Source organism: Pteropus medius, unplaced genomic scaffold (genome assembly GCF_902729225.1).
Source record: "Pteropus medius unplaced genomic scaffold, Ma_sr-lr_union100, whole genome shotgun sequence".
Classification (NCBI taxonomy): domain Eukaryota; kingdom Metazoa; phylum Chordata; class Mammalia; order Chiroptera; family Pteropodidae; genus Pteropus; species Pteropus medius.
This window is the reverse complement of record NW_024349804.1, coordinates 14,149,415-14,167,700: the sequence shown is the minus strand read 5'-3', so window position 1 is coordinate 14,167,700 and position 18,286 is coordinate 14,149,415. Positions and strand designations below refer to the sequence as shown.

At 54.6% G+C, this 18,286-nt stretch overlaps 1 protein-coding gene across 1 annotated transcript in view; it reads left to right on the top strand.

Moving 5' to 3' along the window:
- Positions 1–18,286, top strand: part of FAM193A (family with sequence similarity 193 member A) — a 99,376-nt gene that overhangs the window by 60,331 nt on the left and 20,759 nt on the right. Inside the window, 9 exon segments of the mRNA XM_039837992.1 lie at positions 438–515; positions 1,608–1,720; positions 1,809–2,051; positions 4,068–4,147; positions 4,150–4,220; positions 4,323–4,502; positions 7,548–7,799; positions 15,815–16,013; positions 16,906–17,468. Coding sequence (XP_039693926.1) covers positions 438–515; positions 1,608–1,720; positions 1,809–2,051; positions 4,068–4,147; positions 4,150–4,220; positions 4,323–4,502; positions 7,548–7,799; positions 15,815–16,013; positions 16,906–17,468 — 1,779 coding nt within the window.

Genomic DNA, 18,286 nt, shown 5'->3' with positions numbered 1-18,286 from the left:
GCCTCACGCAGGTGCCCCGCGCAGGCTCTGCTCCTCCTGTCGGCCTGTTTCACGCCGCGTGACATCCTGGGGGGCCATCCACGCCGTCTGTTTGCCTGCTTGCGGCTCCTCTGGACCTGAGCCCCTCACACACACCGTCATCTTCATTTTTATCTCCAGCGCATGCAGGGCACATAACGGGCATTCAGCAAGTGGGAACTACCCATTTCCTCTGTTGACAGTTTCAGCTCTGACATCTCAGCTTCTCTTTTTAACGTGAACTCATCTCTGCGATGATTTGAGTAAATTGAGCAGGATGCTGAGATAGAAAGTCAGGTGAACCTTCTCTTGTTTGCAGGTGACGTTTCTTGTGTGTCGTTCAAACAGTCTCCCCGCGGAAGTGTCCTGGGTAGCTCATGCTGGCGCTAAGGTTTTGTGTTTTTATGTCCTCTTGCTAGATGACAGTGAAAACCAAACAGCGCACACTGACGGACGACTGGGAGCTTCTTAAACACCGGCGCTTCCTGGAGGAGCAGGTGAGGCCGTGGTAGGAGGGGCAGTTTGAGGGAATAGAAGCGGGCGACTGCAGAGCGAGTGGCCGCACGCAGGCCCTGCACCCACGCTCCGAGCCCAGAGGAGCCCGCATTCCCCTGCGCGTCCCTCAGGAAAGGCTGTGCATTCCACGTGACCCGCTCCAGCCCACAGCCATCCAGCAGTCTCCTGGGCGGGCAGTGCCGTCTTCACGCTCGAGGGCGACACAGTGCGGTCACAGGGCTGGTACCCGGCCGGCTCCCCTCAGACACCCCTCCCAATGCCGCGCCGGGGCTGCGCCTTCAGCGTGGCCGATGGCTCCGGCCTCCCCTCGAGCAGGCTCATCTACGTGCTGCATTCTCTATCTCTCTCAGCCCCTCGGCCTCAGGCCGGCCCCAGACGTGGGCCCTGGCCTTGGCCGCCACGCCTGCGCCCGCCTCCTCACTCCCATGGTCTCCGGGCGCCGCAGGCAGACAGGGCACTGCACTGCGGCCCCCTCGCCCGCCCCCAGCGCTCCCGCACGGCTGCTGCCCACCCATCCCCTCACAGAGCAGCCGGCAGCCTCCTTCTCTGACATCAGATGCTTCCTCGTCGCTCGGGGGCTTAGGCGCCCTCCCTCATCGCAGCTCCTGCCCATCCCGTCTGCCGCTGCCGTCCTCTCCGGCCAGCCTCCTCATGGCCACGCTCCTTCCCACCTGCCTGCTGACCACCCAGGCCTGTCGTGCCTCGTGAATGCCTCTTGACACAGCTCCTTGGGGGCAGAGGCTATCTCTGTGCCGCTGGTGCCCAGCAAGAACCGAGCACACGGCAGGTTCGGGGTCAAGGCTAGGCATCTGCCATGTGGGGTGTGACAGAGCATTGCTGGTGAGGAAGCCCGTTGGTGCCCTGGTCCCTGGCCTGTGTGTGGCCCGACCCCATGTCTCCTGCGCACTCCAGGTCTGCTGCCTCGTTCCTGGCCCTGGCCCACTTTAGGAAGCTGCGACCATTGGTTTCTAAATGAGCATGAAATGTGTTATCATAATTACTGAAAAATACACACCACGTGATGGGAGCCGTGTCTCGCAAAATCAACCTGTTGTTTTGCATTTCCTGCCTAGTTAACAAATAAGAAAGTGGTCACTGGTGAGAACAGCTTCACGGACGCCATGAGGCACGTGCTGTCGTCCCGGCTGAGCCTGCCTGACTGTCCCAACTGCAGCTACCGGAGACGGTGAGCCCGTGCCGGGAGGCACAGCGGGCCGCAGCGCGGGTCTCACACGCTCTGGCCGCCTCGGCAACTGTCCTTACTCCCCATTCAGGTGTGCCTGCGACGACTGCAGCCTCTCACACATCCTCACGTGTGGTATCGTGGACCCCCCCGTCACCGGCGACGCCCACATTCACCAGCTGCCACTCCAAGTGGGTTCTGCTCCCGACTGTCTCTCTGAGATGCGCCCACCTAGTGTCTCATCCGCAAGCTCAGGGTCAGGCTCCAGCTCTCCCATCACCGTCCAGCAGCACCCCAGACTCATCCTCGCAGAGAGCGGCTCCGCACCGACTTTGTAAGTGGCGGCTTTGTAGTACGAGTTCAATTATTTAGGTGCCGGCTGCAAAAGTGTGTCTGTCACCAGTGCTGTCCAAGGAAAAGGGCTGTTTTTTGTTTTTTTTTAAACAATCTTTAAACCATGAAATCAGTAAACCCAAACTTTGACACTGTGTCATTACTTGATATAAAAGGTGGATCAGTGGGCTCCAGGCGGGGCCAGCTCTTGGGGAGGCGGTGGACATGGGGCCCGGCCCCACCTGCAGAGGGCGTCCCGCCACTTGCCTTGTGTGTGTCACCCACGCCCCGTGCCCCACCGCCCCGCATCTGTTCTGGAGCACGGGCAGCCGAGAGGCTCTGTCGTCATGCTCCCACGTTGTCCAGACAAGGTGCCTGTGTAGCTGTCACCCGTTCACACTGTAGACGAGCGAGTGGTCCCACGTCTGTTCAGGGTTGTGAGCCTGCCCTGCGCTGAGGCGCGGCACCGTAGCTGGTGGGGGCGCTGCATACGGATGTTTCCACTGCACCTGAGTAAACCCAGGTATGCGCCCGCGTCATGGTGCCTGTGGCGTTGTGGGTCCCAGTGAGACCCCAGCTGGGGCAGCTCAGCTCTCCTTGGGTGTCCCCCCCATGCTCACGGTGACACAGGCTTGCCCTCAGCCTTTGCACCTCAGTGTGGGCTCACAAACAGGGGGACGGGCCAGAGCGCCAGGCCCTTTTCACTGGACTCGGTGCTTCGAGGCCTTGCGACCCATGCCCAGTTCCCGAGCCTGAGGGCCTGGGGCCCCCACAGCTGCTGTCGGCCAGCTCCTCACTGAGCCACACCTGTGTCATCTGATGGGCTGGTCCCTCCCTGCTGGGTGTCACAGCTGCTGCCGTCCGTCGCGGGCCCATGCGCTGTACTGAGGGGAGGAAAGGGGCTGCGGGGCCTCCCTCCCGGCCTGGGGTGCCCACCCTGCTCCCAGACCTGGGCCTCCGGCCTCTGGGGGCTGGCGTCTTCCAGGCGTCGACGCTGTGCCTGGAAAACCTCCAGTGTGGCCTTGGTTGGTGGTGTCGCTTTCTTGATGTCACCTCGAAGTTGGCCAAGTGGAATCCGCGCTTTAGTTGCCCGGTCCCAGGGTAAAGGAGCAGATGGTTTGCGTGTTTCATTTCTGAACTTCGGTTTCCTCGTCTGTGAATTACGCTGACGGGACTGCCTCGGGAGCAGGTATGCGTGCTGACCGAGGCGACACATTCCGCCACAGTGGGAGCACTGTGAGCCCTCGCCTGGCGGGTGCCGTCTGCGCCCCTGGGGGAGCGCCAGGTCATAGAGCATCGTGCGTGTTGACCCTTGTTTTCCCAAAAACAGGAAAGACACCTGTGTGGGGCAGCTCTGGGCACCACCTCTTCAAGGCGGCAGATCACCAGTTCTCAGAACTTTTCCTTCTGGAGGTCCCATGTGCCCAGGCTCCACACGCCCCCAGAGCCTGTGCGTGTAGAGCCCAGCGTCCTTTTACGGTCATGCTTTGAGCCACTGTCGCTGAAGGAGATTCTGCCAGCTCTTTCTATGCACCAGAAAATCAATCGTTTAAAAAGTGTTCCCCGCAGGCTACAGCCCTGAAATTTCACATTTTTTCGTAAATATTCCGCTTGCCCATTGCCTACATGTCTTGCTGAAGTCAGTATTTAAGATCATGACTGATTTGACCAGAGCTGGCCTGGTAGTAAAGCACTTCCAGTGTTTGTGACATAGGTGCCTCTACAGTTTTGTTCAGCTGTGTCTGGGAAGCCGGTGATTATGAAAACAGACACCGCACACCTAGGGTGGCTTTCTGTACACCTTCCATTTTAATTGAAAATGAATGGTGTCTGCTCGGAGGTGGCAGAGGGAACCCTTGTACACCAGGGCACTTCACGCCGGAGGGAGACGTCACATCGGTCTGATGACCTGTATGTAGCGGTCTTCCAGGCCCTTTGTTGAGTGAGTGCCCGGGCGACGCTGCCAACGGGTGAGCAGTGTGCGCAGGCCTCGCCGTGACCGGCTCTGCTTGTTCAGTTGCAGTGACGACGAGGACGTCGCTCCACTGTCGGCTAAATTCGCTGACATCTACCCGCTGAGCAACTACGCGGACGCCGAGGTGTGGCCCACATGAACGGGATCCACGGCGACCTAAATGGCGGCGGGGAGAACATGGCCCTGAAGGACGAGGTACGGCCGGGCCCCTCGGGGCGGCGCTGGGCGGGGTCTGCGGTCTGGCTTTTCTCTTCCTCTGTCCTGAGGTGTGTAACCTGCTGAGGGCTGTTTCCACAGTCCCCGCAGGGGAGCAGCACCAGCAGTAGCTCTTCAGAAGCCGACGACGAAGAGGCGGACGGCGAGAGCAGTGGGGAGCCGCCAGGAGCCCCGAAGGAAGACGGGGCTCTGGGAAGCGGGAGCCCCAGGGGCGAGGAGAGTAAAGTGGACAGTCCACCCCCGTCGCACCCAACCCAGCAGGTGTGGCTTCATGTCTCCAGACTTTCTGTTTGCCAGGGACCGTCACCTCTGTGTGTTTTCTCTAAACATAGCATCGTTAAGTACAGAGTCGTGTCAGTTTAAATAACTGTCGGAGATTAGAGCTGGAGAGAATCGAGCCGTCCTTAGAGAAGAAACCGGACCTCGCGGCCCCGTTCAGATCTTGTTCCTCGTGCTTGAATCTGTGACCAGCAGTCTCAGTTTTGCGACAGCCCCGGTGTTTAGATGGCACGGAGTTGTTTTGTCTGTAAAGAAGCAGAGAGTGGGGGTTATAAAATAAAGTAGTAGGACGTTAACATTTCCGCAAACGTTGGTTTTATGAGAGCTCGTCCCCCCCCGGTAGACATCGGTTTCCTGTTAACCGAAGGTGAGGATGTCCCTTCGGACTGACTTTTTCTTAGACACTCATAGTTTTATAGTAGGTGCTCAAGCAAGTTCCAAATGAAAGTAAGAGCAGATGAAGGTGGAGGTGTTTGGATGATGAATTCATTTAATAAGTGGCAGAGTCTGAGGTTCGGACGAGAAAGGTGACGTTAAAGGGAGTATTTTGCGGAGTTTTGCTCCCCCCTCCTTCCCCGCCTGCCGTCTGGCACCGCCCCTGCCCCGTCCCTCGCCCAGTAGGTGTCCAAGTCATGCTCATTTGCTATGTTCCTCCAGTGTTTTTCTTCTGCAAACACAGACGTTTGTTGTCCCCCTCCTGACCACGAGGCGCGTGCTGGTGCCCACTGTGTGCTGCTCATGCCAGCGGCCGCCCCAGCCACTTCCTGTCCGCGGGGCGACGCCCTTCTCTTCCGCCAGCCTCTTGGTGTTCCCTTGTGTGCACACGTCATGCTTGTTTCTGTTTTTCTTTTCAGTCCCCTGCTGATGATGGGCACTGTTCGCTTCTCTTTTTCCCCATTGTGAGCTATTCAGGAGCAACCTCATCCGTCTGACGTTTTATACGTAAGCAGACACGTCCCTAGGATTGGCCGCCAGCAGTGGCTTTACCGGGTCAGAGGCGAAGGCCTCCCCTGTCCCCTGGGAGAGGGTGATGTCACAGTTTTGGAGTTTTGCTGATAGATAAGGAATGGTAACTCCTTGGAGTTTCAGTTTTAATTTCATTTTTTATGGGCAAAATTGAGCATTCTTTCATAGATTTAAGGGCATTCATTTTCTACCTTATTATTGAATTCCGAGAGTCTTTTACGTATTGGTACAAGTTCTCTATCAATTTTATGATTGACGAATACTTTCTCTTGGTCTGTGGCATATCTGTTAATTTTTTTATGGTGTTTTGAAAAGCAAGGTTTTCGTTTCGTTGTATTCCAGTTTATCTTTTTCTTTTTTATAAATCATGCTTTTGACGTCACGTCCAAGAGTTTTTGCCTAATACAAAGCTGTTTTCTTCTAGGAGATTGATAGTTCTAGCTCTTGCTTAGTGTTTAGGTTCATTGGACTCAGATTTCTTTCTGGTGTGAGGTCAGGGTCTAACTTCATCTTTCTGAGTCTGTGGATATTCATTTGCCCTGGCAACGTTTGCCGAAAAGGTCACGCTTTCCCTTGTATCATGCTTTTGATGTCACAGCCAAGAATTTTTGACTGCCAACATTTAAGGGTTCTTACCTTCATTATTTCTTGCTATATTCTTTGGGGTTAGTTCTAGTTTGTGGAACGTAAAGCTTAAGATAACTGATTTTAGAGCTTCCAATTAACTGAGATTTGTTTTATGGCTTAACATATGGTCTATCCTAGATCATGTTCCACGTACACTTGAAGATAATTTGGTTTTATTATTTTATTATATATTTTATTATATAATCTGCTCTTGTTAGGTAGAGTGTCTTAAAAATGGAAGTTTGGTCAAAGTGACTGATAGCATTATTGAACTCTTATATATAATGATTTTCTGTCAGGTTGTTCTAAGAATTACTGGGAGAGACATATTGAAGTCTTTAAGTGTTAACTTGGATTGTTTCTTTCCCTTTCAAATCTGCTAGTTTTTGATTCATGCATTTTGGGACAATGTCGTCGAATGTGTACCCATGAATTATTGTTCTGTCTCCCTGATGTATTGACCCTTTTGCCACTAATGAACTATTTCTCTGCTAATGTTTCTTAAACACTACTTTAGCTAACATTAATCTAGCCATTCTGCCTGTCTTAGTGTTACTGTGTGCGTGTTTCATATTTTTTCATCTTTTTTAAGGTTGGTCTCTTTGTGTCTTTGAATCTAGAATAAGTCTTCAAATGTTTTAGTTGGGTCTTGCATTTTCATCCTGTCCATCAGTCTCTCCCTTTTGTTTGGAATGCTTCATTTACATTTAATGATTGGCGATGTTTACATCTGCCTTTGGCTGTTTATTTCTACGTGTCTCACACGTTTTTTGTTCCTCTATTCTTCCTTTACTTTCTTTTTTCGTGTTATACAAAATTTTAAGGTACCATTTTAATTCTGCTATTCTTTGATTATGTTTTTTCTTAGTTTAGTTTTTAAGGAGTATGAGGCATTGGGAATAGAAAGAGCCCCAGGCAAGAAGGCCAGACTTTTGCTGTTCTTACCTTGGGTTCTAGCAGACCACGGATAAACGCCTCCCAATTTGTTTTTTCCTTTTAGCTGAGTTCAGGAGCCTCAGGACGTTGCCTTTGACAGTTGTGTTCAGTTCACACTTGTTTTGGGGAGAGGAGTCCCGGCTGCTTCGTCCCAGCTGACCGGGAGCCCCTCCCCGGTGCATTTGAAGCCTCTGCAGAAGCACGCGTGCCACAGGGTGGTCTCGTTGTCCTTGCTTCCAGCTCCCTCTCTGCACGCTGCCATCTTTACCGGTCCCCTGGTCCTTTCTCAGACGGGCACAGGATGCGGGCTGCTGTGGCTGCTGCCCTAGCACATGCCAGCTGGGGATGAGGTGCAGGTCTCTTCGGGTGTCTTCAGTCCCAGGCTCTAGGGTTCCTCATTTATGTCGCGAGGAGGGGCCTGGCAAATGTGGGGTGACTGACTTTAATTCAGACCAGTCTTTGTTGCACTAAATAAGCAAGTAATTTTTTTTCTTTTAGGTTGAACAAGCTCCAGACACTTGTGAATGTCACGTTTGTAAGCAAGAAGCTTCTGGACTGCCAGTGTCAGCGATGACGGCTGGAGCCCTTCCTCCAGGCCATCAGTTCATGAGTCCAGAGAAGCCTACGCACCCCGCTTTGCATCTGTACCCCCACATCCACGGACACGTGCCTTTGCACGCCGTCCCACACCTGCCGCGGCCTCTCATCCACCCCACCTTGTACACAGCACCCCCCTTCACACACAGCAAGGTAAGTCGGGGCAGAAAGGGCATGGCACACCAACACTGTAGACCGGCAGCTCTTACAGGACAGCTGTCCGTTTGCTGGGCAGGGCTGCAGGGGTTTCCTTTCGTCATAGTCTCTTACGCTTTTGGAATTTTGAACCTTTATGACTGTAAAACCAATCGTGAAAGTCATGGTCTGTTCCTGCAGAATTAACTAGAATGGAAAGAGGTTTTCAGATGATGTTGGTGTCTCGGGTTATACTCAGGGCCACTTGCCGTCACAGCTCCTGGGGCCCGGCTGCTAACGTGGGCAGCTGGAGCGCTCTAAGACGAGCGGGGCTGAGGCTCTGAAGCAGTCCCGCTGTGCGCACAAAACCGGGGCTTCTAGAGTTGCACGGGCGGGCGCTGAGCAGCACCCCGCGGAGGGGGCTGGGCGCCGATGCGGCGGGGCCTGCGGGAGCCAGTGCTGAAAGCTGCTGGGGAAAGGGGCGGGGCCCAGGCAGAGCTTGGCTCCTGTCTTCCTCCTCTGCGTCAGACTCTGCAGGGAGCTTAGCCTTAGACAGCTTTACCTCTCTATTCCAAAGTTACCTTAATTAGCTCTTACCATAAATTCCGATTTTTCCTTTTTATCAGTGATTCTGATTTAAAGTTCTAATCATTCAGAAGTAGAATTTCCCCCAAAGTCTACCGATTTGATCATTGAGAACAGGGATTCTCAGCTGGGAGGGGCGGGCGGAGGACTGGGCCTGGAGGGGCCTTCTCAGGCTGCGTGCACATTTTCTTCCCTGAGGGTCAGTGCCCTGGCGTAGGGGCAGGTCTGGTCCCTGAGTGGGGCTCGCCCCGTCTGTGTGCTGGGGAAGGGCAGAGGAAGGGGGTCAACACCCACTGCTTTGGACTGGAATAATCATCGTCACGTCCTGTTACTGTAAGTGTTTGGTAACTACCCAAATTTATGCTTACATTTTATTAGTTTGAATATTGCTATATCCCCAGGCGAGCACGTGCCCTCCCCTTTGTTAGTTTGACTTGGTTGAACACTGTGGATACGTCTGCACCTAAGTGCATTGTGAGTTCACAGTACGTCGGAGCTGGTAGAAGCACCTTCTAGAGAACCGACGACCTAAATTAGAATGGCCCACACTGGTCTTCAGTTACGTCAGAGCAGGTTTCTCAGAGAGGCCAGGTGGTTTCGTGCGGTGTTCCGACGGGCGGCGTGCCAAGTGTGGAGGGCAGCCAGGGCACCGGGGCCCTTCCGACCTGCCAAGCGTCATGGCCCACGATGTGGCGGCTGTCCCACGCAACCTCGAGAAGGGTGCACTATCTGCTGCCGATGGGTGAAGTGGTCTGTAGGTGTCATTCTGCCCAGTGATTGATGGTGCTGTCGGGTTCAGCCACGTCCGCACCGATTTCCTGTCTGCTGGCCCCGTCCACTTCTGGCAGTGGAGAGGCGACCCCTCCAGCCACAGCGCGGGCTCTTCTCCCTCTCGGGCAGTTCCGTCGTTTCTGCCTGGTGTAGTTTGACGCTCCATTATGTGCTTACATTTCTGGGATTGTTCTTTGTTCTTGAAGAACTGACTCTTTGTCATTAGGTAATGCCCTTCTTTATCCCTGACAGTTTTCCTCACTCTGAAGTTTGATGTGACTAAGATTAAGATAGCCGTTCCAGCATTTGACTCGTGTTGGTGTGGTATATCTCCATGCCTTTGCTTTTAACTTACAGAGGTCTTTGTACTCACAGTAGATTTCTTGTAGGGGTGCGTGTGCGTGTGCGTGCGCGTGCGCGTGCGCGCCTGTGTATGCTCTGATAATCCTGTCATTCCATTGGCATTTTTAGACCGTTCACATTTAAAGAGATTTTTGATGTATTTGGATTAATAGCAACCATGTTTGTAACTGTTTCCTATTTGTTAGCAGAGGCTTTTCTTCTGCCTTTTCTGTTTTTAATTGAACATTTTCTGATGTCATTTCATCTTTTCTCTTAGTATGTTGATTATACTTATGTTCTTAAATGTTAACCATTGTGTTAGAATATATGTTTTAACTAATCTAAGTCCCCTTCGAATAATACCACTATGTTTCATGTGTAGTGCAGTACCTTTCAACAGATTATTCTCAATCCCTCCCTCCTAGCCCTTGCAACATGCTGTCATTAATTTCATTTATCTGTATATTAATCACCCAGTACTTGGCTATTATTATTAAACAAAGTTATCTTTTAGGTCAATTAATAAGAAAAATAAGAGATTTTATTTACTTGTATTTATTCATTCCATTGCTTTCTCTTTATGTAGATCTCTTTGACCTGTGTTATTTTATTTCTGCCTGAAGGAAATCTTTTAACATTTCTTGCAGGGCAGGTCTGCTGGTGATGAGTTCCCTAAGTTTTTGTTTGTCTGAGGAAGTCTTTATTTCTCCTTCACTTTTGAAGGGGAATTTCGCTGGATACCGAGCTCTAGGTTGGTGGTTTTTTTCCTTTCAACACTTTAAACGTATTCGGCTCCACGCTTTCATGCTTCGTGGTTTCCAATGAGATGTCCTCTGTAATTCTTTACCCTTTTTTTTGTAGGTATAGGGATTTCTTCCCTCCCTCCACCCCCTGGATCCTTTCAAGATTTTCTTTGTATCTTTGGTTTTCTGCAGTTGGAATATGCTACGCCTAGGTGTAGATTTGGAGACATTTATTCTATTCGGTTTTCTCTGAGCTTACTGGATCTGCGGCTTGGTGTCCGTCATTAATTTGGGAAAGTTCTCAACATTACGACTTTAAACATTTCTTCCATCTGTTCTCCCACTTCTGGTTTTCCAGTTATCGTGTTGCATCTTCTGAAATTGTCCCACAGTTCTTGGAGGTTTTGTTCTTTTCGTTGTTGTTGATGGTGGTGGCGGTGTTTGTGGTTTGGGGGTTTTTTTTGTTTTGTTTTTTATTCTTGTTCTCTTTGTGCTTCAGTCTGAGAAGTTTCTGTTGACGTATCTTGAAGCTCACTGTTCTTTCCTTGGCTCTGTCCAGTCTCCTGATTGGCTCGTCAAAAGCGTTCTTCATTTCTCTTGCAGTGCTTTTTATTTCTAGCATTTCTTTTCGATAATTTCTTAGAGCTTTCACCTTTCTTTTCACATTACTTATTTGTTCTTGTACATTGTCTCCTTTCTTCGTTAGAGTCCTTAGCATAGGGACCATTGTTAGTTTCCTGTCTGATCGTTTTCAGCCATCGTATCTCCGTGGTCCTTCTCTACTGTTCTGTCGTCTCTCTCCAGGCCTCTGTGATTCATCTGTTTGACCTTGTGGGTCTCTTCTTTATACCTGGCGCTCTCTTTCATGTTTCTCGTTTCCTTGCCTCTCAGTCTATTGTGAGAATTTTTTTTTGGATAATCTTCCAGTTAAGTGATTCTCTTATTGTGTCTAACCTGCCACTTAAGTTTGAGTTTTTAATTCCAACTATAATTCTTATTTCTCAGCTTTAGCTTATTTTTCAAATATATTATTAAGTTTTTGTATCCTCTTGTTCTTTTATCACTTATTTTCATCTTTTCCTTCTTTAAGTATTTTACACGTAGTTATGCTTTTTGAAACCCAGAGGATCTAAATCTGTTGTTTCTGCTGATGTATTATTTCACTTTATGTGTAGTGGTTTTTTATTACAGGGTCATGTTTTGTTCAACTTACTCTGCAAGAACTCCAGGGCCCCGAATAGGGGATGCTTCCTCAAGGGAGAGTTGAGTTTTCATTTGCTGGTGCAAGGTAGCTGTGGGTGCTAACCCAGCTGGAACCTTCAGCCCCTCCAGCCCTCCCGTGTCCTGGGGGTCCACAGAGCCACCCTCTGTCGCCTCGGTGCGCGTGCCCTCGGGGCAGCCATCCCTCCCTGCACCGCCACCTGGCCGTTTTTCTCCCCACGCTCTCATCCCTTCTCTGTGAAAGGATTCCCTGTGATTCAGCACTTTGTTACTGAGGTGTTTGGGGTCTACTGAAGTGTCCCCCTCACGGACAAGGCCACACCCCACCGCTCCCTCACAGAGCGGTTTCACCCGCTGTCCCCCGTGGCCAGGAGCAGCAGGCCACGACTGCAAGGCCAGACTTTGGCCTGGCACTGAGGCTTTCAGCTTTGAATCCTCTGTCTTTTCCATCTGGAAGACGTAGTGAAGCGGTCACCTCGCCGGGGCAGGGTCTAGTGACAGAGGTGCAGAGGTGTCTCGACGTCTCCGCCGGGAGCTTGAGAGGTATTTGAAAGTGGTTGCCAGGTCGCCCTCAGTGAGTTCAGTGGATCAAGTGGAGCCTGGACAAGCAGCTCCCATGTGGCTCTGTCCACCTCTCTCACCAGGTCACTTAAGTAAGACTGCTGCATACGTGTTTCCTGAAGTCAAACATGGTGCAAGTGTGAGTTCTTGCTGGAATTTGAAGGAGGAGGAAGCTGTGTGGAGATAGAGCCTTACACGGATGGTGCTTTGAGGCCACCTTGTGCTCTTCGGCCTGTGTTTTGTTTCGGGGGCCGCGTTCAGGTCCTCCGGCCCGAGAAACAGCAGGAGCGGCCCAGAGCTGGTGCCGGCCGTCTCCGCCGGCTGGGGTATCGAAGGGCCCCAGTGAGAAGCAGCTGCCCAGTCGTCTCACTGCCGCTGCCTGGGCTGTGAGGGGCCCCGCTTCGGTTCTGTTCGAGCTCTCGGTGTTGGTCTCTGTCACGCGCACATCCGCGCCTCGGTCTCTTGCCCCCGTGGCTCGCCGCCTGCTGCCGCTGCGCTCGTGGTTCGGGGACCGGCGTGGAGGCGAGCGAGACGGGCTGAGGCAGGAACTGAGCGTGTGCTTCGTGAGGGCACCTGGCCGCGTGCGTGTGTGTGTCAGAGCTTTCATTCAAAGCAAAAATTGTGTTTTCCCGTGAATCACTTATATCTCAAAGTGGAGAAAAATTTAAAACTGTTCCTTGCAGCAGTGTGGACTTGCGTAAAGAGTGAAGTTGCCATTCTAAGCCGTGGCCTGCTCTGCACGGTGACAGGCTCGTTTCAGGCTGAAGTGACCGGCAGGCTTGCAGAGGCCCTGGACGGCCTCGTTGACAGAAGCCTTTTCGATTAAAGGAAGCCTGCAGCTGTCGAGGTCGGGAGGCATCCCGTGTGACAGCTGCTGTGTACACAGCCCGCTTGTCATGAAACCCACTCCCTTTGGCCCACAGCCGGGTCTCCTGCTCTGAGTGGACGGGCCTCGGAAGAGGAGTGTGAATGAACCCAGAGAGCACACGTGACAGCCCGACGCTTGTCCCCTCGTTCCTCTCAGCCGGACTCTGTTCAGCATTTGCCGAGCACCCAGTGTGTGCCAGGCCCTGTGCTACGTGCTAATGAAATAAAAACCAGTTAACTCTGGTTTCCAGGAGCCTCGCAGTGAGTCTCAGGAGACCGGAACGCAATGCGGATGAACAGTGGAAACGCCGTGGCGCGCCGTGCCGTGCCGGGGGGTCCGTGCGGAGTGCAGGCGCGACTCCGGGGAGGGCGAGTGAGCCCTTCGGGCCCGCGGGGGGGTTTGCGGAGGACGCGCTGCTGGGATCCGGTGGGAGGTGAAGAGCGGATAAGCGAGAGCGCTCTGGACACATGGGTTAGGCCGTCGGCCAGGCGTGACCGCCAGCATGACAGCCGGGCCTGCGCAGGGCGTCAGGAAGTGCTCAGGTGGCCCCAGAGCCTGGCGGTGCTTCCGCTGTCCGGAGCCCAGCAGCCAGGCTCGTGGGGGCAGCTGCCACCTGCGCCACATGCCGGAGAACCGCGCCCACCGGACACGGCCCCCCGCGGAAGGCTGTGGGGTTCAGGAGCTTCCCACTCGTTGCTGTCAGTCACTTCTCAGCAGGACAGCTTGTGGTCTGTCCTACTCTGTGGGGACTGGCGCGTGTGGGTACAGTTTCCTTGTTCTCACACTTCGCCCCTGGGGACCCTGGGCAGAACGGCAGCTCAGGCTCCCACTTCTGGCACCGGTCCAGGCCTGTTTCTTCCCACTTTCAAACTCCGAATGCTCACGGCAGCCTCACCCCCCCTCTGTGCCTCTCTCAGCCCACCCGAGGTCAGCAGAGGCGCTCAGCCACCCCAGTGGAGCGAGTCCCCACTTCCTCTCCGCACTGTGGGAGAGCGGCAAGGCCTGGAGCCGGGTGGGGTTTATGCCCAGGGACCCAGTCTTACCTAAGCTTGGGGCCGGGCGAGGTGCCAAACCCCTGACACCCAGCATCTCATTTAATTCTCACTGCAGCCCCTAGAGGTAGGTATTTCCAAGTTACAGGTGAGAAACCCGAAGCTCACAAAGACTGAGTAATTTGCCTGAGGTCACACAGCCAGTAAGAGGGGAGCTGACAGCCGAACTGTCTGTCTGTGCAGCCTGAGGGCGGAGAACGGGCCCAGAGTTCCCGTCCAGCTCCGGCACTGGCCACGGCCCAGCAATGGGGCCAGAGACGGGAGTCCCTGATCCCACGTGCGGCACAGCCATTGTCCTGGTAGCTCCAGACCCCGCCTTCCCCGCCCACCTTCACGTCGTGCCCTCAGCACCGTCCGTGCCGCCCGTCCCCTCCCGGTCCACCTGCCACGCTGCCACGGAGCAGGCTTTGTAACGAGCTGACCGGGCCGTCTCTCCCACTGCCTGCCGCCCTCTGTGGCTCCCTAGCCCCTGCAAGACAGAAGTCGTACAGACTCCTCTCTCATTCGGCCCCTGCAGCCCACCCTGCTGGCACAGCTGTCCCTGGACATGGCCGTCCCTGGGCCCTATCCCCTTCCCTTCAGGCCTCTGCGACAGCCAGGCCTCGGGGCCTGCCGGACCATCGCCTGCTCCTAGGAGCCCTCCCAAAACCCACGCGCTCGGGCTCACAGCACTCACTGCTCATTCAGTGTCCCCGAGGGGGCGGTCACTGGGCACTGTTCCCAGCACCAGGCCTCTGCCTCTCTGGGCAGGTGGGTACTTGGGCGTGGCCTGCGGGGGAAGGATGTGCGGACAGCAGCGGCAGGTATCCGTTCCCGCACTGGGCTCGCGGTTCTTGGGAGGCAGACGTTTCAGCAGGAGGTTACATGCAAGTCTCGAGTGCCAGCTGTGGGAGATGCCAAGAAAGAAAAGTTATAGCTTCTAGCACGTTCAGCGGGAAGGCCTGTGCCTTGGTCTTGGGGTGGGGGTGGCTTCTCTGAGCAAGTGACATTTAGGCTGAGGCCTGACGGGCAAATGTTATTCAGGGGGGTTGCAATCGGAGGTTGGGACATTCTAGAACATGGACACGGCATAAGCAGAGATCGGGGTCAGGAAGGAGTTTGGAGCTTGAAGACCAAGGGACGGCCAATGTGTCCAGCAGCGTGGTGAGCAGGAAGGACAGGGAGGGATAGGCCGGCCACTCTTTCAGCTCTGATTTAACTCAAGGACGGGGGAGCCATGTGCCATCTTTCGCAGGGGGATGACACTCTCTCATTTACATTCAGAAGGCTCACTCTGGCTGCTGCGGAGGGGCTGGGAAGAGGCCGCGGTGCGAGTGCGGGCTGTCCCTGCCATGCAGGTGGTGGCAGCGGGGCTGCAAGGTGGGGGCCTGCGGACGCCCAGCACCCTCCCTGGGCGCCCTGGACAGGGGTTTGCCGCCGAGGCCGGGGCCTCTGAGCGCAACGTGAAACCGAGTTCTGCAGACCCCGCTGCACTTTGCCCAGGCGTGAGAGAACCGCTTACGAGTGTCACCGTTTTCATCACTGAGTCCAGGGCTGACTTTTTAGCAGTGATCATTAAAATGCCAGGTGAGAACGAGACACAGAAACACATTTTATGCAAACGAGCCACATGTAAAGCGTGACCAGGGAGGAGTGTCAGACGTCGCTGACCTGTCTAAGGTCTGGTCCAGTCCTTGAGCCCTCAGCTGTCAGAGCTGACGTCGGGCTCAGGTCTGAGCTGCCGCGTGTCGCTTTCTCACGCCCAGCGAGTGCCCTGGGGGACGTGGCGGCCGGCGGCGCCTCCAGCGAGCACGGCCCGCGAGGGTTCCAGCAGTGGTGCGTCTGTCTAGCTTAAATACGTGGGTAACGGCATATTGATTTTGATATGTGATTAGAACTTTTTTTTTGTAGGCTTTACCGCCAGCACCTGTTCAGAATCACACAAATAAGCATCAGGTATTCAATGCATCTCTTCAAGACCATATATATCCAAGCTGTTTTGGGACCACTCCAGAGTGGAATAGTTCTAAATTTATAAGTCTTTGGGGATCAGAAGTGATGAATGATAAGAACTGGAGTCCTGGCACTTTCTTGCCAGATACAATTTCTGGTAAGGAACTTGTTACAATTTTCTTCAAGTGTTAAAATGACCCGAGCTGCGTGGATTTCCGTCTCTGTCACTGTGGCCTCCCGCGGCGGCCTGGGACCCACGGGCCTGGCGCGGCTATGCCCCAGGTGCTGCTCCCTGCGGTCGGCAGACCACGCGCCGTCGCACGCCCTGCAGGCTCCGGGGGGCTCCGGGGGGCTCCGGGGCCGCCACCAGCACAGCCAGCCGTACTGGGCCTCGCGAGCACTGGGGGCGCTGCTGAGCATCCCGCCTCCAGGGTGCAGTGAGCAGCGGTGGCGGCCAGACCCCAGCCCAGCACACGGGGTGGTGCGACGGTGCCACGGTCGACTTGGGTGTTGAGGCTTGCCTTCCTTTCCTGTTTCTGCATCGACCCTACATGGGACCTGTCCCCTGTCACATGCTCCTTCCTCCTTGCTGTCTCAGCTGTTTCCGCGGGAGCAAGGCACCCGAGGACGGGCTGGTACCTCCGCCTCGTCTCCATCTCTCGGTCAGAGCCCTGGTGGCCCCGCACCCAGCCCCTGCATGTGCTCAGAAAGCAAGCTAGACTCGACATCCGGTCTGTGCTGGGAAGGGTTTCTAGCTGTGTGACCTTGGGCAAGTTACTGAGCCTCTCTGAGCCTCAGTTTCTTCATCTTTAGGATGAGACTAATAGTGCCAAGCTTAGAAAGTAGTTTTAAGACTGAAAAGAACTGTCGGAAAGCACCTGGCACAGGAGTTGGCACGTAGTAGCTGCTCAGTAAATTTTTTTCTTGGATTAAAAACCAGTTAACTAGTGGCAGCCCCAGTGTCAAGCGTTCGACCCGCAGACTTCTTTTAGGGTTTAGCTAACCACGGTTCCTTGAAGAAGCCGTAACATTCCCGTTCTCCTCTGAAGGGGCCGACGTCTCAGGGCCCACGCTCTCGGAAACAAGGCCCGAAGCCCTTCCGCCGCCATCTGGCAGTGACGCCCCTGCAGCTTTGGATTGTAAAGAGAAAAAAAATGCTGCGAAAAAGAAATGTTTGTACAACTTCCAAGACGCTTTTATGGAAGCAAACAAAGTCGTGATGGCCACCTCGTCAGCCACCTCCTCCGTGTCCTGCACGGCCACCACGGTGCAGTCGAGCAACAGCCAGTTCAAAGTGTCGTCCAAGAGGCCTCCTTCCTTAGGTAAGGCCCGCCAGCTGCCGGGGCGCCTGGGGCGGCCTCACGGCACTCGCCCCTCGCAGGGCCTGCCCGGGGTGAGCGTGGTGAGCAGTGCCCGCACCCACGGGAATTCCGTCACAACAGCTCCCTCGGGGGCTCCCTTGCTGTTCCTGGCACCAAGAGGACTCGTTAGTCATCTCGAAGCAGAAGCCTCGCGGACAGCGAGCTTGTGGGGCCACCGCCTAGCCCGGGGTGCAGTCTCTGCTGCCACCCAGATACTGGTGTGCAGGTGGTGTCGCTGTCACACTCTGATCTGACTACAGTGAGAAGGGAGCCTGAAAGCAAGGGAGCTGGCAGAGACGGTGGCAGGTGTCAGAGGGACACAGGGGCTGGCTCCGAGTCAGGGCCGTGTGAGCACCGTGGGCGTGATGGGATGGTCACCGCACAGGCTGCAGCCAGGCGTCCTGGGCGCACGCGGGGGCGGAGCAGAGCAGGGAAGCTCTTTGACAGAAGGTCGCGGCCACTATGCGTCCAGGGACGATAGAATTAGGAAGCAGCCGTCAGGGTGACGGTCCACCCAGGTAAGTGCTGTTGGCGGGTGCTGAGGACATGGGACGTCGGCTTGGGAGTGTGGTCCTCTCACTGCCGGAGCCGCTCCCACAGGTGACCAGCAGATTACAAAGGGAAGGTAGGGTGCCTGTCGCTGGAAGGACCTGGCCGACCGCCCCTGCCCACCGGCCATCACGGAGCAGACTGACGTTAGGTGCTTCCTAGGCCATCAGTGCAGAGGGTCCAGCGTGACACTGGCAGAGCCTGTGCCCAGAGCACTTCGGCCAAACCTACCGCAAGCCTGTAAGCCAGACTGGCAGACGGCTGGCTTTGACTCATGATGTCAGCGTCGTAAAAGGGGGAAAAGTGAAAAAGAGGCTGAGTTGGGAAAAAGCTGTACAGGCCCCATGGAGAAACGGGGACACTGAGCGCGTCACGTCGCCGTTGAACGTCTGGTGTCGTCGCGGTGCTGTGACCACACGCAGCGCGTATCCAGGAGTTCACGCCGAGGCAGTTAGGGGCGCGTGCAGCCTGCTCCAGATGGTAGGCCACCGTGTGTGTGCGCGCGTGTGTGTGAGAGAGA